The 21,330-nt window shown below is 49.3% G+C and overlaps 1 protein-coding gene across 4 annotated transcripts in view; it reads left to right on the forward strand.

Annotated features, from left to right (window-relative positions):
* LOC135913105 (glycogenin-1-like) overlaps positions 1–15,714 on the forward strand; it is a 78,179-nt gene extending 62,465 nt beyond the window's left edge. Inside the window, exon 8 of one of the 4 annotated variants that reach the window (XM_065445788.1) lies at positions 15,028–15,714. In XM_065445788.1, coding sequence (XP_065301860.1) covers positions 15,028–15,252 — 225 coding nt within the window. In that variant the 3' untranslated portion in view covers positions 15,253–15,714. The remainder of the gene's footprint in view (positions 1–15,027) is intronic. The other 3 variants (XM_065445769.1, XM_065445797.1, XM_065445779.1) reach the window with 3 other exon arrangements.
* Positions 15,715–21,330: the final 5,616 nt, after the last annotated feature.

Here is a 21,330-nt window from a genome sequence, read left to right on the forward strand (position 1 = left end):
CTGTTACCTGATCCTCCCCAGCTGCCTTCCCCCTTTGCATATCTCCCAAGGCTTTCTTTACTTCTTCCGGCGTTACCTGTGGGATTTCGAATTCCTCTAGACTATTTTCTCTTCCATTATCGTCGTGGGTGCCAGTGGTACTGTATAAATCTCTATAGAACTCCTCAGCCACTTGAACTATCTCATCCATATTAGTGATGATATTGCCGGCTTTGTCTCTTAACGCATACATCTGATTCTTGCCAATTCCTAGTTTCTTCTTCACTGTTTTTAGGCTTCCTCTATTCCTGAGGGCATGTTCAATTCTATCCATGTTATACTTCCTTGTGTCAGCTGTCTTACGCTTGTTGATTAACTTCGAAAGTTCTGCCAGTTCTATTCTAGCTGTAGGGTTAGAGGCTTTCATAAATTGGCGTTTCTTGATCAGATCTTTCGTCTCCTGCGATAGTTTACTGGTATCCTGCCTAATGGCGTTACCACCGACTTCCATTGCACGCTCCTTAATGATGCCCACAAGATTGTCGTTCATTGCTTCAACACTAAGGTCCTCTTCCGGAGATACCTGTTCTGTAGCTTGATCTGGAATTCCGCTATTTTCCCTCTTACCGCTAACTCATTGATCGGCTTCTTATGTATCAGTTTCTTCCGTTTTCTTCTCAGGTCTAGGCTAATTCGAGTTCTTACCATCCTGTGGTCACTGCAGCGCACCTTGCCGAGAAGGTCCACATCTTGTACGATGCCAGGGTTAGCGCAGAGTATGAAGTCTATTTCATTTCTAGTCTCGCCGTTCGGGCTCCTCCACGTCCACTTTCGGCTATTCCGGTTGCGGAAGAAGGTATTCATTATCCGCCTATTATTCTGTTCCGCAAACTCTACTAATAACTCTCCCCTGCTTTTCCTAGTGCCTATGCCATATTACCCCACTGCCTTGTCTCCAGCCTGCTTCTTGCCTACCTTGGCATTGAAGTCGCCCATCAGTATAGTGGTTTTCGTTTTCACTCTACCCGTCGCCGATTCCACGCCTTCATAGAAGCTTTCGACTTCCTGGTCATCATGACTGGATGTAGGGGCGTAGACCTGTACAACCTTCATTTTATAACTCTTATTAGGTTTCACAACAAGACCTGCCACCCTCTCGTTAATGGTATAGAATTCCTGTGTGTAACCAGCTATATTCTTATTAATCAGAAATCCGACGCCTAGTTCTCTTCTCTCCGCTAAGCCCCGGTAGCACAGGACGTGCCCACTTTTTAGCACTGTATATGCTTCTTTTGGCCTCCTAACTTCACTGAGCCCTATTATATCCCATTTACTGCCTTCTAATTCCTCCAATAGCACTGCTAGACTCGCCTCACTAGATAACGTTCTAGCGTTAAACGTTGCCAGGTTCATATTGCAATGGCGGCCTGTCCGGAGCCAGTGATTCTTAGCACCCTCTGCTGCGTCGCAGGTCTGACCGCCGCCGTGGTCAGTTGCTTCACAGCTGCTGGGGACTGAGGGCCGGGGTTTGATTGCGTTGTTCATATAGGAGGTTGTGGCCAAGTAACACACCAGGGTGGCCAATCCTGCTCTGGTGAGGGAGTGCGTTACCGGTTCTGGTCACCGGGATCAGGCCACACTCCAGGCTATAGAATCATGGGGTCGTAATGCGGCTTCAGGCGTTGTACGCGGACGGTTTCACAACCCCGACAGCGTTGGTCCGTAAGCGGCGTGACAGGCTCGACAATATGGCTCACAGGTGATGTCTGCACTACAACACGGTAGGGTCCTTGATATTTGGAGACAAGCTTGGATGAGAGTCCAGCAGGAATGGCAGGAAGCCAAAGCCACACAAGGGAGTCCGGAAGAAAGTGACAATGCGGGTGACCATCGTCACGTCGATATTTTTGTTGCCATTGGTCGACGTCTGTAAAGGAACGGGCGAGCTGACGGCATTCCTCCGCGCGGCGGGCAGCTTCAGAGATGGGCGTACACTCGGATGAGTCGGGTCTGTACGGAAGAATGGTGTCGAGGGTAGCCGAAGGTTCGCGGCCATACAAGAGGAAGAATGGGGAGAAGTTCGTGGTCGCCTGTGGTGCAGTGTTGTAGGCGGACGTGATGAATGGCAAAATGAGGTCCCAATCAGTGTGACCAGAGGCGACGTATTTGGAGAGCATGTCGCCAAGGGTGTTGTTAGATCTTTCCGACAGACCATTAGTTTGAGGATGGTAGGCGGTGGTGGTGTGATGAACGACGCGAAATTCAGGAGGAGCGCGTTTACGACTTCGGAGAGGAAGACACGTCCTCTATCACTCAAACGTTCGCGAGGTGCACCGTGACGGAGAATAAAGTTTTTCAGGAGGAAGGATGCTATATCACGAGTGGTGGCAGCAGGCAGAGCGGCTGTTTCTGCGTATCGCGTCAAATGGTTGATGGCGACGACTATCCAGCGGTTTCCGGAAGCCGTGCTCGGAAGGGGTTTCTACAGATCAATGCCAATGCGATTGAAGGGTCTCAAGGGTCAATGCAATTGAAGGGATTGAAGTGAAGGGTCACAAGCGGACGACCAGGCGTAATCGTTCAAGTCGCTCCGTAGAAGCTGATTCAAGGGAGCGGTGATGGACGGTAAATTCCTAATGAAGCGGCGAAAGTAAGAACACAGGCCAAGGAAGCTGCGAAGTTCTCTTACGGAGGAAGGTTTGGAAAAATCAGCAACTGCACGGAGCTTGGCCGTGTCAGGAAGAATACCGTGTTCAGAGATTGCATGGCCAAGGATGGTGAGTTGCCTTGCGCCAAAGTGGCATTTCTTCAGGTTGAGCTGTAACACTTCCTCCAGCCTACAGAAATGGGTGGGAAAATCAGATGAAAAAATAACCACATCCTCTAAGTAGCACAGGCGCGTTTTCCACTTGAGACCACGCAAAAGGTTGTCTATCATACGCTCAAATGTTGGAGGAGCGTTGCAAAGCCCGAAGGGCATGACCCGAAATTCATATAGGCCATCTGGTTTTACAAAGGCCGTTTTATGTTGGTCTTCGGGTGCCATGGGGACTTGCCAATAGCCGCTGCGTAAATCGACAGAACTCCGCGCCTTCGAGGCAGTCAAGGGCGTCTACTATTTTCGGCAGAGGGTAAACATCTTTACGAGTTATTTTGTTAAGACGACGGTAATCGACACTGAATCGAATCGATCCATCCTTCTTCTTAACAAGAACAATGGGACATGCTCAAGGGCTATCTGAAGGCTGAATGACGCCGCGCTTGAGCATGTCAGCTACTTGGTCGTCAGTAACACGGCGCTCTGTCGCGGATACACGATATGGTCTTTGTGGCAGTGGCGCACTGGTACCCGTGTCGATGCGATGACATACAGTTGACGTGCGGCCCAAGGGAACATGCTGGCAGTCGAAAGACGAACGGAACTTGCCGAGAAGGCGTAGAAGCTGGCCGCGTTGAGAAAACATCAACGTGTCGGCGATGGATCTGTGTAAAACATCGGACGAAGTCGGCTGCTGTACGGGGTTAGAGGTCACTTCGGCAACCTCATGAGGGGCGATGGAACCAGTTGGCACTTCAATGATGGCAGCAGGATCGACACACTGGGCACGTCCAACGCAGTCGCCACGAAGCAAAGTGAGAGGACAGGACAATCGGTTGGCGACGAGCAGTCTGCTGGCGACGGCATGAACATCCAAAAGAGCGAAACGCAGCGGGGAACATTTGCGATGAGCGAAAATTGCAGATGGCGTAAAAAGTGCGCTGGCATCAGCAACAATGTTGCATGACACTGTGGCAAGGGCAGATGAGTGCGGTGGAATTGTAATGTCTTCGGCAACGAATACTTTATCTTCCGTTTCACGAGCGTCAAGGAGCGGGGCATGACACAGCGTTTGAAATTCCACTTAAGCACGAGAACAGTCCATTACGGCCTTATTAGCGGAAAGGAAGTCCCACCTCAAAATAAGATCGTTGGAACAAGAACACAGCACCAAAAATTCGACGATGTGGAGGAGGCCGTTGATCACAACGCGAGCACTACACGCAGCTGCAGGCGTGATGCGGTCTGCGCAGGCAGTACGAAGTGACACGTTTGACAGTGGCGTCGTAACTTTTCTGAGCGAACGGCAAAGTTTGGCACTAATGACTTAAACTGCGGCACCAGTGTCAACGAGGGCGAGTGCAGCGACGCCGTCCACGTACACATCAATAACATTAGTCGAAGAAGGGAGAGGCGTTGGTCTGTTCGTGGGTGACGCAGGTTTGCCTCTGGAACTGCGACGATTAGTTTTCCCGTTCCGGCGTAGGAGGACGACGACGCATCGGCGAAAGCGAGCGGCGTCGAGGCGATGACGAACGGCGGTCAACAAGAGGGCGGTGGTCCGAGTAGGAAGACATCTGGCAACGGTTCTGAGACACGGGGGATGACGGGTAGGGGGAAACGTATGCTTCGGTGTCAAAGTTACGGCGGTAGGATGTTGCGCGGCGACGACAAAACCGTGCAGCGTAGCCAGGTAGACCTCACGCAAAACATAGTGGCCGGTTGTCAGGAGTGCGCCATTATCCACTGCTGTGTGGGTACCGCGGCTGAACGAAGTGAGGAGGTGGACGCAATGGCACGACTTATGGGAATGGCGCAAAGATCGGATGGTGGCCGCGCGAGAGCCTCGGCGTAGCTGAGAGTTGCAGTCACCTCGGGAAAAGCAACGGAAGTCGGCACCAGTGGAGTCCCGCTGGTGGGAGAGCTGCGCCAACTTGCTCGTGCATAACCCTGCGAAGGTTGGCCGACAAGCGCGAAACTCTGGCAAAGCTCAATGACCTGAGAAACAGTGCCTGGGTTTTAGGACAGCAGCATATGAAAGGCATCGTCGGAAATGCCCTTCATGATGTGACGTACCTTGTCCGCCTCCGCCATCGTCGGGTTGGCACGCCGGCAGAGGTCGACGATGTCCTCTATGTAGCTGGTGAACGTCTCGCCAGTTTGCTGGGATCGGCTTCGTAGGCATTGTTCAGCGCGAAGTTTGGGCACGCCAGGGCGGCCAAAAACTTCGGCCATGCTGGTTTCGAAGCTGGCCTACGTGCGGAGATCGGCTTCGTGGTTTTTGAACCACAGCTAGGCGACGACCGATAAATAGAAGATCGCGTTAACGTGCTTGAGGGGTTCGTCCCATTTGTTGGTGTTGCTGGCGCGTTCATACGATCCCAGCTAATCTTGAACGTCTTTCTCATCGGTGCCGCTGAAGATATCAGGATCCCGCTTACGCTGGGCACCGGCAAATAAGATGGCTGGAGTAACCGGTGGGGATGTCCGGCTGGGGTCATCCGGCATGACGGATGGCAAAGTTCGGGTGCGTAATTCCAGGTTGGGGGAAAACCGTAGCACCTTCACCGGAATCTAATATGAATGCGGTACAAGAGAGCAGCAGGCAGCGTCTCTCAACCAGAGCGGCTCAGGCAATCCCGAGCTCGCGCCTCCCGGGCGACTGGCGATGTGGCTGCAGCGACGGGCATTCCTCTTCACTACAAAATAAATAAATCGCCATTTTGCAATGCCGCTTTTAACGAGATATCCCTTTGTAATGAACGAGCGTGTTAGTTTGCTGTTAAACTAACACGCTTTCGTCACAACCCCTGAAAAAGGTTGTGATCAGCAGAATTGTAGTGACCAGACCCGCGGCCATATCGCACGGCAATGAAGACACAGTAGCCGCTGTGAGGGGCGTAGGCACACTGACCGCACAGGTTATGCGCTCTCCTTTTCATTGTACATCGCCCGCCCCCTGGTGGTGTCAGCTACCACACTTCCTCACCCCTTAACACAACAGATTAACAGCATAGAAGCAGTTACAGTTCAAGGAGAAAACCGAAACACCGGACGGCGTTCCCTAATGCTCCGACGAAGCCGAGGTGTGAAAGGAGGCTTGCAACAATCGGTGCGTGTTGATGTTATGGTGTCACTAGTCTCCAGCTGATAAGGCTTGCCGGATAGTAGTGGTTGACCATCCAAGCGTGTCGCTGCTTCAGGTAAACCACTGTCAGTTGTACCTCCGGTTCCTGAGGATAAAGTCAAATGCGGTTCCGAGCGTGCGGTAGAAAGGTTGGAGCACTGACGATTGTGCTGGTCGGGCATCGACTGTGGCCTTACGTGTTTGAGAGGCCGGGTCCATTGTCGCCCGTCATCCAATTGTAGCTCCATTTGTGAATTGTTGTCTGGTGACTACAGCGGGAATCCAGCTCGGACCTGACCGAAAATTCCTGATGAGTACTCTGTTTCCTGGTTGTGCTGGCACCCTCGGTTTCGTTCTTTGATCGTACTCCATTTTCTGAGCGAGTGGTTTCTGGAGGACTGTTTTCCTTGGGCCCGGTCGCAGCAGATCCAGTGCAGTCCTGAACTTCCGTCGCATCAACAGCTCGGATGGGCAATACCCGGTGACCTTGTGGGGTGTCGACCTATATGATAACAGTATCCGCGCAATTTGTGCACGAAGGTCCCACTGGGCCAACTTTCTGTAATTTTACTTTCATAGTTTGAACGGCTCTATCCGCCACACCATTAGAACCAGGGTGATAGGGCGGTACTAGCATCGTATTCACGCCGTTCTTCTTCAAGAATGTCTCGTACGTTTCACTCGCGAATGCGGCTCCATTGTCTGATACCACCATGTCTGGGAGGACCTTATTCGCAAACATGACCCGCATGCAAGCAATTGTACATTCCGCTGAGGGTGACGAAACGGGAAAACTACATTTGGAGAATGCATCGATTGCAATAAAAAAATAGGCATTCCGGTAAGGTCCCGCATAGTCCACGTGGATCCTTGTCCAGACCCTGTCCGGGAACGGCCACGGCATCATAGGCACTGGTCTCAATGGTCTCTATTGTTGTTGGCAGGCGAAGCACTCTTGAACCATGGTTACGATGTCACTGTCTAACGACGGCCACCACACATGACTTCGGGCAATGGCTTTCATTTTTGTGACCCCAGTGTGGCTCTCGTGTAGTAAATTGAGGGCTTCCTTGGAGGCTGGAGGGTATCACAACACGGTTTCCCCAGAGCACACAGTTCTGATGCACACTCAACTCATTGGATCGGGACACGTACGCCCTCCCCCCCCCCCCCTGATGTCAAGTCTTTAACATGACCAGACCATAAATCCTGTACCACTTTTGACAACACCGGATCTCTTGCAGTGGCTTCTGCAACCACCTTTGATGAAAGGATACGAGGATAGCCACCATCAAGCATGAATACCTACGCAGGCACCCCTGAAGGACAATCAATTGTTGACAAGGGGAGTCTACTCAACCCATCTGCATGGGCTATCAGGCCTCCAGGTCTATAATTCAAACTGTAGCTGTACCCTGCCAGCAGCAGCGCACAGCGAAGAAGCCTTTGCGAGCATGTTTCTGGAATAGGCCTTCCAGCACCTAACAAGCCAAGCAATGGTTTCTGGTCGGTAGCCGCTTCAAATTTCCGTCCCCATAGATACTGCCTGAACTTTGTGACACCAAACATGAGATCAAGTGCCTCTTAATCCAAGTGAATGTAATTCTCAGCGGCCGTGAGGCTTCTTGATGCAAAGGCTATCGGTCGCTCTTAACCAGTAGGCTCTCTGTGCCAGTACTGCCCCAGGCCATGAAAGGAAGCATCAGTGATCAACACCGTGGGTTTGGAGAGGTCATAATGGGCCAAGACACGGACGGATGCGAGCAGCTCCTTGCTCTTCATGAATCCACATTGCTCAACTGCCGTCTAGCGCCACTTTGTTCCAGTGGTAAGCAAGCCGTTCAATGGCTGCAGTACATCTGACAGGTTGGAGAGAAACTTTCTATAGAAGTTCACCAAACCTACATAGCTTTGCAACTCTTTCACATCTCGAGGTTTGGGAGCATTCCATACTGCTTCAGTCTTGGCAGGATCTAGATGTAGCCCGGCAGCACTTATTATGTGGCCCATCTACTGAGCCTCGGGTGACAAAAACTTGCATTTTGCAAGTTTCAGCTTCAAGCCCACCTCTTCCAGGCGCTCTAGTACCTTGTAGACGTTTGCCCAATGTTCGTCGTCATTAGCGCCAGTTGCCAAGATGTCATCGAAGTAAACTGCGACATGATCAAGACCTCCCAGGAGGTCTTCCATTTCCCGTTGAAATATGGCTGGGGTGCAAGCAACCGCGAATGGCAGACTCATGTATTGAAACAAGCCCTTGGGGGTATTGATAGTGACAAACTTCTGTCACTGTTCTTCCAGCTCGATCTGCTGGTAGGCGTCCTTTAGGTCTAGCTTTGTGAGCCTTACTCCTCCCTGGAGCTTTGTGAATAATTCCTCTGTGCGTGGCACGGGATACGTTTCCACAAGTGCTATGGGATTTACAGTCAGCCTTAAATCGCCGCATATGCGCAATTGACCATCTTGTTTTAGCACTGGAACGACAGATGCTGCCCATCTGGCAGTCTTCACTGGTTGGACCACGGCTTGGTGGAGCAGTCTCTGCAGCAATTCCTCAAACTTGTCTTTCAAAACAAAGGGCTTCCGCCGGGGCTTAAAGAATCTGGGTTTGGCATCTGGCGGCACCAGCGAGCCTTGACCAGACGGAATGTGCCTAAACCATCTGAAAACACTGCTTGAAAACGGTCCACGGCTCCTTGTGCAGACGACGCAGATAAAATAGATTCCGGGTTGCTGATTCCGAACTGGAATTCCTTCATCCAGCTTCTGCTAAACAATGCTGGGCACTTTACCACAAACAGCGGCAGCCGTCTCTCCTCCTCCCCAAGCTTTACAGCGGCCGCGAACATTTCGGCGACTGTTCGCGTGTCTCCTCAAAACTCCTCAGCTGTACGTCGGATCGTTCCAAGACAGCCGATGGGAACAGTTGTGTGAACTTTGTTTCACTTATGATTGAGACAGTGGCGCCCGTATCAAGTTCCATCTCTAGTGGAACCCCGTTAATGATAACCGCAATGCGCATCGGCGCAGGCCCAGCCACTTGAAGTGCCCAAAAGTCGTACGGTTCCGGCGTTTCAATCGCTCCGGGTGCCCCACCCACTTCATCCACGGTGTTCATGCGCCTTGAATATGCGCGCCGCGCCTGTCTGTTTACTAACTCGCTATCACTTTTGCACACTCTTTCTAGATGCCCTTGCCGCCCGCATTTGTAGCAAGTTCAGTTGACGTGTTGGCACTGGCGCGCTTGATGGGTACCGCCGCAGCGGAAACACCCACGTTCGCGACGACCAGGTTTCACTACGTTTGTTGCCACCATGACACTTTCGACTGTCAATTGGGCTGACTCCGGCTGTGGCATTGGGTGAGCGCTTAGCGTACGGGAATCCTTGCGAGCAGCCTCGATGACCCGTACCGCACTCATTGCGGTTTCCAGGTTTAAATCGGCTGTTTCCAGTAACCGCGTTTGCATTGGCATGTCGTCATTGCCACTGACGATTTGGTCTCGTAACATGCGGTCTCAGAATGACCCAAATTTGCAGTCATCGGGCAGTCGCTTTAGCGACGCGAAGTACTCACTCACTGCCTTCTATGTCCCGCCTATATGCCATGAGAAGAGCTTGAAACTTGCTGCCACTTCCGACTCCTTTGGCGCGAAGTGGTTGTTGAGGGTCTCAAAAATTGCCGCTAAGTTCGCTGCGGCAGGTTTCTCAGGGGCCAGTAGGCTTCGCAGCAAGGAACTCGTCGCGGCCCCGCAACACGTTAGAAATACGGCCGTCTTCTTACCGTCTGGCCCGTCGTTCATTGTCAGGAATAGTTCCACCCGCTCTCGGTACTCGGTCCAGTCGGCAGTGTCCGCCTTGAACTCGTCTATCTTTCCGATGACCGGCATGCTTGTTCTTGCGTCGCTGGTGTCGTTCACTTGAAGCATTTTCCCTCGTCGCCAGTAGTGGTGACCAGACCCGCGGCCACAGCGCGCGGCAACGAAGACACAGTAGCCGCTGTGAGGGGCGTAGGCACACTGACCGCGCAGGTCATGCGCTCTGCTTTTTATTGTACATCGCGCGCCCCTTCGTGGTGTCACTTTTCATGTCACTTAAGTTTATGTATTCGTTATTGTAAGTTGGCCCACTTTCTATTAGCAGCTATACTTTATGTACATCTTAAACCTATCGCACATTTCAGTTTTCCTTGTTGATTGCTCGTAACCACTTCCCTCTTGCGTTTGCGCCTATGGTGTACTAAATAAATGAATACATAAATAAATCGCCATTATGCAATTCCGCTTTTAACCTCAATTTCTTTTGTAATGAACAAGCGTGTAATTTTGCTGCAAAACAATTATTCATCACAACCCCTGAAAAAAAGTAGTGATCAGTAGAATCACACCGTAAGTTTATTTTATGTATTTATTCAGTACCCACACGAGCCAGAAGGCAATACATTGGGGAGGGGAGAATGAAGGGGGGTTACAAACAGTAAAAAACGTTCACAAGGTTTGTTTGTTTTTGCACAAGGTGTAAGGCAAAAAATCAAAAAAAAAGTTCAACAAAAGTTAAAGCACTTTCAAGACCCCTCCACGTTAAGTTACCCACGGGCAATACCACAAAAAGTTCAAAGAAACGGGAAAGTTGAGTCACTTCAACAGGGCAAAGAATGCATCGTTTAACATGACGTTGACGACACCGACAGGCAGCCTATCCATTCTTGTATAGTTCTCGGAAAAAAGTATTAATCAGTTCTGTATTGCTCGGAACTTCTGGTACCTTTAGCCCATTGTCCACGCGTACTGACCGGTAATGAGGCGGCATTATATACGCTTCCCTTTGTATACTAATTGCGCCGTAGTATATCGAATGAAAGAGCTTCGGACGCGGCTTTCTGCATCGTACTTCTAAGGTATCCCATTTAGAGTCTTCCTTAGCACTTGTAGCGTTTAAATTAACTTTGTATCGACCCGACATGTACCGCACACCTACATTCTGTACCCTCTCAAGTTTATCAATGTGACGTGCCGTAGGAGGGTGCCGCACTACGCAGGCGTACTCCGAGGATGGACTTTACGTACGTTTTATATGGCAGCTTGCGCGTAGACTGGCTGAATGCTCTGGAGCTCCTACGAAGAAAACCTAGCATTTACCCTGCCTTAGTGGTTACAAAATTATACACAAAATTTTGCACAAGTATGATAAACCAGCCTGCAACTGGTTTTGATGTGAAAATCAAATTTGTGGGGAAGTACGGTTAATGGCTGGGTGTATTCCCAGTGCGTTGTGCTAGAAAGATCGCGGTTTAGACTTGGGACAAACGCATCTAGATCATAATACCGTATGGTGTCATCATCATAATCATCATCATCATCAGCCTCTTTTATGTCCACTGCAGGGCGAAGGCCTCCCCCTACGATCTCCAATTACCTCTGTCCTGCGCCAACCGACCCCAACTAGCGCCCGCGAATTTCCTAATTTCATCGTTCCACCTAGTCTTCTGCCGTCATCGACTGCGTTTCCCTTCACTTGGTACCCATTCTGCAACCCTAATGGTCCAACGTTATCTAACCGGCACATTAAATGACCTGCCCAGCTCCATTTCTTTCTCTTGATGTCAATTAGAACATCGTCTATACCCGTTCGCTCTCTGACCCAAACCGCTCTCTTTCTGTTTCTTAACGTTATGCCTAGCAATCTTCGTTCCATCGCTCTTTGCGCGGTCCCTAACTTCTGAAGCTTCTTTGTCAGTCTCCAAGTCTCTGCCCCATATCTCAGCACTGGTAAAATGCATTGATTGTACACCTTCCTTTTTCGATGATAATGGTAAGCTTCCAGTCAGGAGCTGGCAATGTCTACCGTATGCGATCGAACCCATTTTTATTCTTCTATGAATTTCCTTCTCATGATCAGGGTTCCCTGTGATTAATTTACCTATGCAAACGTACCCCTTCACAGACTCTATGGGCATTTCATTTTTCAATTCTATAACGTCTCCTTTTTGTAATTTAGTATAATGCTTGCATTCTTCCAGTTTTCTGGGACCCGGCTATTCATCATTATCTTTGTCTTCTGCATATTATTCTTCAACCCCACTCTTACGCTCTCTGTTAAGGTCCTCAATCATTTGTTGTAACTTGTCTGCATTGTTGCTGAATAAAACAATGTCATCGGCAAGCCGAAAGTTGCTGAGATATTCAACGTCAATCCTTACGCCTAAGCCTTCCCAGTTTAATAGCTTCAATACTTCTTCTATGCACGCAGTGAATAGCACTGGAGAGATTGTGTCTCCCTGTACGCCTTTATCGTATACGCCTTACGAGTGGTGGTGGTTTAGTACGTGTTGATGACGTGACACTAATATCATCTCTAGGCAGGTCCCAAGGATTCCTTTCTCTTTTTTTTTTGGGGGGGGGGGGCAACACAAGGTAAGCTTTCTGTGCAAATGAGGAGGGGGGGGGGCACCTTTACTAGCGCAAATGTGAATAGCACCCACCGTTCGCCATAAAAATGCGTAATCCCACAAAAGAGAAATAAGGTAAGGTGTATGTCACAGGTGAACGCCTGTGAGATGGACCTGTCCTTTGCTTGACAAACAAGGAACCACATCAAATGGACTCGGGCAGGAAAGAAGCGCAGGGAGAATACTGCCAAGAACAATTAAACAAGCGAAAGTGTAAAATAACAATTTCTAGTAGCGTTTTCTTTTAATTAGCTCTGGAATAAATAGAGAAATATATATATTTGCGGAACAATCACAGTTCTTTCGCATCCCACGTTTACTGCTCTATCAAGTAAAGTGCCAAAACCGACTCGTATTGTTATTTGGGAAGTTGCGTAAAGATGCGTGGCTGGAACTCCCGTACAGCCGCGTAGAGCGCAGGACGCTGCGGTTCTAGGCGTATTCTGCCCACCGCGGAATGTTAGAAAAACATTCACATCAGCATAGCAGAGAACTGGCTACGTCAGGTGGCTAGGCTGATAAGAGTAGAAGCATCATTCAAAACACACGGAATATTTCTCCATTTCCGGCGGCGTTTTCTCCATTTCCTTTTTAATTATAAAGGTGTTGATGCACAAATAGTTTCACAAGCAACTGTTAAATTTGTTAATTTTCGTTTTTCCTTCCTGTATGGCTGTTGACTCGACCCTCCCTTAGTAGATCGCCTAATTTCTCAACTCCTTGCGACTCTTGTTTCAAGTTGCTAATTTTGCATGAAAAGTGCTGTACAATTAGGGAAAAACCAGACCAGGTAATGGGCGACATTCATATTGATTGTGGCACTAACAGTTATTGCAGGGTTTGATCATGGACGCTGTTTCGCATGATTTCATTTTCCGCCTTATGTAACCTATATCACGGGTATATGGTTCCGAGGATATGCCAGCGTCGCGGCGAGCCGTCACCCGAGGAAATAATGAAGCAAAAGGAAAAGTTAGACGCAACTGCCATTAGACAGTTTTAGTTTAGCATTTGCAACCGACCGTAAAAGCATTACGTACGTAAAGAAATAGCGCCGTCCTTACTACGCATGCTCGGATCCACGGTGGAAGACGTGCGCTATGATATCGTACGTTATTTGGCAAGTTTAATGACCGTAATGCTCACGGACGCTAAGAAATAGCGTTGTCGAACATGGCGCACGCATGGCTCCCGTTTCAGCCTGAATTCTCGTCATGGCTACGCTCTCACTCGCGATGATCGCCAGTAACTATTGTAACTAGCTTTCGCTTTCTCTAAACTTACCTGAAAGGTTAGTTATGAGCGCATAGCGCGTCTATTTTTCTGAGATTGTTCGGCGATTCTGGCGCCCGTACGCCTAACGAGACGCGTCCACATAGCAGCAGCAGGATGCTTGCTAATGGATCGTCTTGGCTTGGACACGTTTGGCACGAGGCTTCAGATGGTGCTCTGTTTTATAAAGTTTTCTTTACGTTTGTGTTGGCGCTAGGTAAGCTACAAGACTTGAAAGGGCACGCACCGTAACGTCCCGCAAAGGTGCTTACGTTTAACGTACTTAAGACGACAAACGCAATTCTAATTGTCGCCTTACGTACGGTAAACGTAATCACCTTTGTGGGACGTTACGGTGCGCGTCCTTTCAAAACGTTTAGTTTACCGCACTGCGCACGTAACCGCAGAAACCCAATTACGTTCAGAGCATGCGCAGTGACGACAATGCTATTTCTTTACGTACGTAATGCGTTTACGTTTGGTTGCAAACGCTAAACTCAAACTGTCTATTAGAGACTTTTAGCTTGTACGCTATTCCGGTAAACGGGAGCGGTTTGGGCGGATTACCGGATGGTCGGGGCGTAAACGTGAGCAGTGAAGCCGCCTGGTGTTGTAGAGCTCAACCAGACAAACGCATAGCTAAAACTGCAGTAACTCACCATATCCTGCTTCGCCACTCGCGCAAATTTTTGGCAGCGGCGTAATTGTGAACACGATTACGCCACTGTCGAAAATTTACCCCAGCAGCTAAGCAGAATACAGTCATTAGCTCTGTGTTTGTGTAGTTGAGCTTTGCGCCACCAGCTGGCGCCACCGATCGGGCCGCTCACCTTGACGCCCCCGCTAAACTGGAACACCGCCCGCGCTTGCCCGGATACCGGACACGCTAAACGTCTCTATTGTCTGCGGCCGCAACTCGTTCCACGAGCATACGGACCAGCCGACTACGAATTGAATCCCTTTGGTGATCACTAGGACCACTCTATAAACAACGAAGGTTGAACTCAAGAAGCAACGCGCGTGATTGTTGCAATAGATGGTGACAACTAAACGCACCTCGAAATAAACGCGCGGGCACCGAATCGATGAGAAAACTGTCCTTCACACTCAAAGAGACACTGATAACTACCGCGACCCAAAAGGAGGGCAAAATGCAGCAAAAATGTTGACCGCCGAATAGCTGTCAAGTCTCAAGAATCATTTGGCGGCGCTTTAGGAATGTGTGTGAGGAGGGATGGCGCGGGTAGGGGGGGGGGGGGGTTATGCCACCTAATTTAGGGGCTAACTCCCCCCCCCCCCTGGGTGAGTGCCTGATCATGACTAAACGGCCGCTTTGCTTCTTTGTCGCCAACTCTTTTTGAGCGAGTGTCTCCACCGCTTGCAGGGCTCGTCTCGGTCGGACGTAGCACGGCACGACGAGGACCGCTACGACGCGTGGGAGCGCGGGGAGATGGACTACATGGGCGCCGACGCCTTCGCCAACATCCAGCGCAGGCTGGACGAAGCCATCAAGGGGCCGCAGGGCAGCGAAAAGCACGAGACAGACGAGATGGACAAGCATGGATCCCTCTCGGAGTCCACCTACCTTGACGTCCTCACCGACAGCTGAGCGCGACTCTGGAGCTGCGCGTCTAGCTGCCGCCTCACGCAAGAACACCCTGTCTGGAAACTGAGCGAGCTGACCAGTAGTAAACGCCTCGAACTCACGTCACCCTCTTCACGTCCTATATTTATTCCATTTTCTTCAAGGGCGCGCAATGTAAGGTGTGCCACCGAGCGGAATTTCTGACCGCGCGAAAGGCCTTGTGTCAGACTTTGCAAAAGCATTGCAGCCTCCGTCCAAAATTTTAGCTTTAGGCGTCACGAATGGTAGGAAATAGTAGGAAACTCTATGACCACGGCGAACTAAATATATGGGAGGCGATGGCCTGGAATTTGTGTAATCTGCGCTAACCATTAGGTGCACGCATCGTCTGCTTGGCTGCTTTCTTTAAAGGCTGTTAATACCACAAGTAAGTGCCAACCCTGCAGCTTTGCCTTTGCAGCTATGCGTCAATAGTGCAGTCAATCCCATATACCTGGTGGTTTTTCTTAGAAGGTCAAACATTTCTAAACCTTGCCTGTGGCAGATAGCACAGTTATTGCTGTCTTCATGAGACGACCATTGGTTCGACGAGAAATAAAGTACTTCATTATTAATTATCGTAATACCTCATTACATTTGCAATTAATTAGACACATATTTATATCTACCAATTATAGCCAGAGAGTTCGATGGCAAGGCGTATCCACTTGGCAAGAATTCTCAGGACGGCACCAGTATCGAGGTATTTATTCTCAAAATGCCTGACGGAATGCAATAGTGTTACTTTTGTGCTTGAATGCCTAAAACAGCGTTCCCTTAAAAGAAGGACAATTATTACCTCGAAACTGGTGCACTCCATAGAATTCGTTCCAAGTGTGCACGCCTTGCGAAGTACCTAGCTACAGTTCTTAGATTAAAATATGTGCCGTAAAATTATTACATAAGAGTTAGGGTAATTATGTTAATTATTTAGTTAAATATTTTGATTTCTCAAAATTAATGACCGCCTCATCGATTAATTTAGATCAAGGATTAGAATTATGCTATCTGACAGAGGCGACCTTAAAATATGTGGACCTTCTTAAAAAGAAACACCCGGTATATCGAACTCGAACAGGGGTCCTGTAACGTAAAACTATTCCAATATGTTTTTATTCCAATCTCGTCACGTCAAATTTGCTTAAGCGCACGCGCAAGCATCGGGCGGTAACCCGCAGGGTTGTATGAGTAGACCAATAAAACGCTCTCCTCGTTTATAGGTAGTCACTTTGTTTGCATTAAAAACGAATAACATTGCCTACACTGAGCAGCTTGTCTTATCTAATTGGCTGACAAGAGGCGAGGAGCACGCTCAAGTGGAGAGGGATTCGATGGGGCCTAGCCAGTGCACTGAAAGTCGATAACTGGATGAAGAGGGTGGTGCCGGCGTCTGTTTTTGGTCCGCTTTCCCTTACCTATCTTGCGGTGGCTGGTTGAAAATCGCGACGGCATGCAGCAAAAGGTTAAGAATGCCGCTAAAACGAATCCTCAGCAAAGAACAGTTGGCAGAACGAAATTGTAAACATGCCGAAAGTGCTCGAAAACGTTACACGGCCACACAAAAACCTTTATTGTATGCAAATAAGCCCATGCTCCCCGGCTGGTGCGAGTAGCCAGTGCCTGAGCCACCGGCGGCAGCCATCTTTTATTCCTTTCGGAACGGGGCAGCCTGTGCCTATTCAGAAGAAAACTCAGTTTTGTTCGGCATATTAATGAATCTTTAACGCGTACACGTCACTTTCACGTGGTGAGTCCTCACGGGTTTTATGACGTCGCGTGACAAGCAGGTGAAGTGGGTGTCGCGCGAAAACTTTTGACGAATAGTCGAGCGCTAACGGCGAAAAGGCGCCGAATTATAAACAACAATTTTCTTTTGTTCTTTCCAGTAATGCATAATCAGTGTGTCACGTCATATCAGATGGGGAGCTATCGCGGTTTTCGTGATGTCGCGTGACACACAAGCAAAGTGGGGGTGGTTCGAAAAAAGTTTTTGATCAATGGCGGAGGGCTGATTGCAAAATTGGAATAGAGAAAGTTGGAATAGCTTTACGTCATAGCGCCCCAGGATAGCGAAGAGCATTGTGTGAATAACTTGGTACATGAAATATGCAAAACTGAAGCTTCTCGCCGAGCACAGTGCGAACAGCGGGAATTTACCAATTTGTTTTTCTGATGCCGTGTCTACACGCACAAAATGTTACAAATTTTTTGCACTCGAATGCTGTTAATTACTCCCGCAGCGGAACGATCTGTGATAACACGTACACTGATCGCTGCGAGGCCGCGGCGAACCTTGAGCGTGTCGAAGTGCTTGCGCGTTTTTGTTTAGGATAAGGGGCTCTCTAACGTAAAACTATTCCAAACTTTTCTATGCCAATTCTACTATCAGCCCTCCACGATTGGTCAAAAACTTTTTTTGACCACGCCGACTTCACCTGTCTGTCACGCGACGTCACGAAAACCGCGATCCCTCCCCATCTGATATGATGTGTACACACTGATTATGCATGATCTGACAGAAAAAAGAAAAACAGTTATTTCTGATTCGACCCCCTTTCCCCATTAGCCGTCGGCTATTGGTAAAAAGTTTTCGTGCTGCACCCACTTCACCTGCCTGTAACGCGACGTCACAAAACCGCACAAACTCACCACGTCAAAGTTACGTGTACGTGATAAAGATGCATTTATATGCCGAACAAAACTGAATTTTCTTCGGAATGGGCGCTGGCTGCCCCGTTCCGAAAGGAATAAAAGATGGCTGCCGCCGATCGCTGAGACGCTGGCTACTCGCACCTGACGGAGAGCATGGGTGTATTTGCGTATAATAAAACTTCTTGCCTGGCCGTGTAACGTTTTCGAGCACATTCGGCACGCTTACCACCGCATTCTGCCAACTCTTCTTTGCTGAGGGTCAGTTTTAGCGTCATTCTTATGCTTCCGTTGCATGCCGCCGTGATTTTCGACCAGCCACCACAAGCTAAGTAAGGGAAAGCCGACCAATCGCAGACGCCGGCACCCCCCTCTTTATCCGGTTATCGATTTTCAGTCCACTGGCTCTGCCCCAATGAATCCCTCTCCACTTGAGCGTTCTCCTCGCCTCTTCTCAGCCAATTAGATACGACAAGCCGCTCAGTGTAGGCAATGTTATTCGTTTTTCAAGCGAACAAAAGTGACCTCCTATGAACGAGGACAGCGTTTGATTGGTCTGTTAAGACAACCCTGCGGGTGACCGCCCGATGCTTGCGTCGGCAGTTACGCAAATTTGACGTCAGGAAATTGGAATAAAAACATATTGGAATAGTTTTACGTTATAGGGCCCAAGGTGTAAATGGACGCAGCGCCGAAGCGAGCCAGCCAGCGCCGTGCAGCCACCAGCGCTCTTGTACTCAGTGGCGTATACGCGTAGTGCATTGTCTATAGAGGCACCACTGATGGCCGCCTAGCGGGTGCTATCCAAAGCACGCTCGGGAGCACCAGCAGACGGCAACCCTTTGCTACAAGGATGGCTGAAGTTCGCGGCTGCGATTTCTTCCTTGTTCTGGTGCCAGACTGCTTCTGCGGTGACAACTACTAAAGGAAGGCATGGGCCTCTGTGATCGAGAGCGTTCACGTACACGATGTTACCGGAGTTTGGGACAACCCAGTCTGCATGCGTGCCAGGCGCGTCCCCCAGGAAAGCGTAAGGAAGCCAAGTTACGAAGTGGAGCCCGTGTTACGAAGCCGTTTCGTTTTGTTGACTAATGAGATGTATCGATCGCTTTTTTAGTGTATTTGCCTCTTTTGACTTTTCTACTACTGCTGCTGTCGCTGTCTTGCACGCCGCGTCGGGGGAGTGGTTCAAAGAGGGAGTGCGGTACTGAGGAAAGGCGACGAGAGAAACTCATTTGGACCTTTCCATAGCGTCACAAAATGCCCTCTGGAAATTCCTGCTCGGTGTCGCAACAATACCTTCTCGACTGTTGTAGTTATCCTTGACCCCCTCAAAAGCATTGCAGGAGCTGTAGTGCTTTCTACTAACATGCAGCAGACCGGATGGGAATAGATAGAATGGTAGAGATGAGGTAGTGAGAGGAGGCAGAGAATGGGTAGAGACGACGCACTCACGAAACGAGTGAATAAGAACCTTGCCACTCTACGCTTGTATACGTGGAGGGAGGGCGGGAGACGGAAAAGCCGACGTAAGAGGCCAAGGAAACGCGACTATAAGACACCACAGCGGTTACAGACGAACTGGATAAATTTGAATTCAAGGTGCGCTGTGGTACGTTCTTACTATTCTGAAAAATAAACCCCGTGCAAATTCGCTAAGCGGACGACAGACTGCGGTCGCCCATCAAATCAACACTTCTGCATCCGCCATGGTAGTTTTGACAATGATGTTGGTCGAGGTCACGGGTTCGATCCCGATTAAACACCCGTGTACTTAGAGTTAGATGTACGTTAAAGAACCCCAGGTGGTCGAAATTTCCGGAATCCTCCACTGCGGCGTGCCTCACATTCAATGTTTTGGCACGTAAAACGGCATAATTTTTTTTGTTCATCCCGATTACAGCAGTCGCATTTCGACAGGGGCGAAATGCAGAAGCGCTAGTGTACTGAGACTTGGGTGCGCATTAAAGAATCCCAGCTGATGAAAATTAAAACGAAATCCCCCACAGCCACCTGCCCCATAATCAGACCGCTTTTTTGCACTTTTTCTTATGGGTGGAGGAGGTCGCCGCAAACAAGTGGCCATCTACAAAGCCCTGAAATTTCTCTTGAATAAAGTTGTTTCCTCCTCATAATCATACTGTCGTCTTGGTACGTAAAGCCCCGTAATTTAATTGACGTTTAACACTTCTGGCACGATGCGTAGCGCCGTGTGAGGCAATGGCAGTGCTAACCTCCTCGCAGGCTATTAGCAATGGCACACCGCAACGCCTCATGCAAACACGTCTCGTTGTGTGTTCTGTGCACTACGCAGACAAACAGAAGTGGTGGACGTAAGTAATGCTTACCATCAACTCGCTATACTAGCATTACATTAAACGCTGAAAAACTTAAGCATTCGCCTTAAACTTCACCGCTGATTATCGTCAATTAAAGCAAATAGCACAGGAAGCTTCGCTTACATCGATAATTTCCACAGTGCATGGGATCCGCATAGTTTTAAAGCGAAGCTTTCTCTGTCCACTGATTCGTCCATGAGCGCCGAAAACGCTCTGCAGGAAAGCCAACTTACGCATCTGTGTAGAACACTGCAGTTTACATTCGCAGTAGCGCGCCAGCGTCGTCTGGCTGGCCCGTCAATGCCTGATAACGGCGCGAAGCGACGAGCTCAGCAAGAGTAGCGCATGCGCACAAAGTTCACTGGAAGCGAAAGTGGCGTCTGCTAGGCATGACACCAACCCTGTCGCGATTAACCGAGCTTCCCTGCTATCGGAGATCGCAAGTGCACGAGAACGCGGGATCGTCTTAGGATCTGGAGGAGGAAAATCAAAGCAACAACAATAATCAACAGCAATAATCGTGATCAGTCTTGCTTGCGTTTCCTCTCTTGAAAACGCTGCGCTCGCTACTTTCCTGTCGAGAATACTCTTTCATGCTGATAATGCGCATGGCGTTCGTGACTTGGAAGTACCGGGCTCGCGGCGTTAAGGAAAGCAGATGCGGACAACACAGATGACGATTATTGTGTGGCAAGATACGACCCAAAAGGTGTAATTTTGCTTAACAGTGCACACTTAAGCAAAATTACACCCTTCTGCCACAACAATAATCGTCATCTGTCTTGTACGCATTTCCTTTCTTTACCGCGGCGGTCCAGGTACTTCCAAGTCACGAACGGCATGCGCGTTATCAGCATGGCAGAGTATTCTAGACAGGAAAGTAGTGAGCGCAGCGTTTTCAAGAGAGGATACACTCTTAAAACGGTTGCAGCCTTTGGGGTGTATATTTGTCCCACAACAATAATCGTCATCTGCCTTGCTTGCGTTTCCTTTCCTAAAAACTCGGCGCTCGCTACTTTCCTGTCGCGAATGCTGCGTCACACTGATAACGCGCATGCCGTTCGTGACTGGAAAG

Source organism: Dermacentor albipictus, chromosome 1, assembly GCF_038994185.2.
Source record: "Dermacentor albipictus isolate Rhodes 1998 colony chromosome 1, USDA_Dalb.pri_finalv2, whole genome shotgun sequence".
NCBI lineage: Eukaryota > Metazoa > Arthropoda > Arachnida > Ixodida > Ixodidae > Dermacentor > Dermacentor albipictus.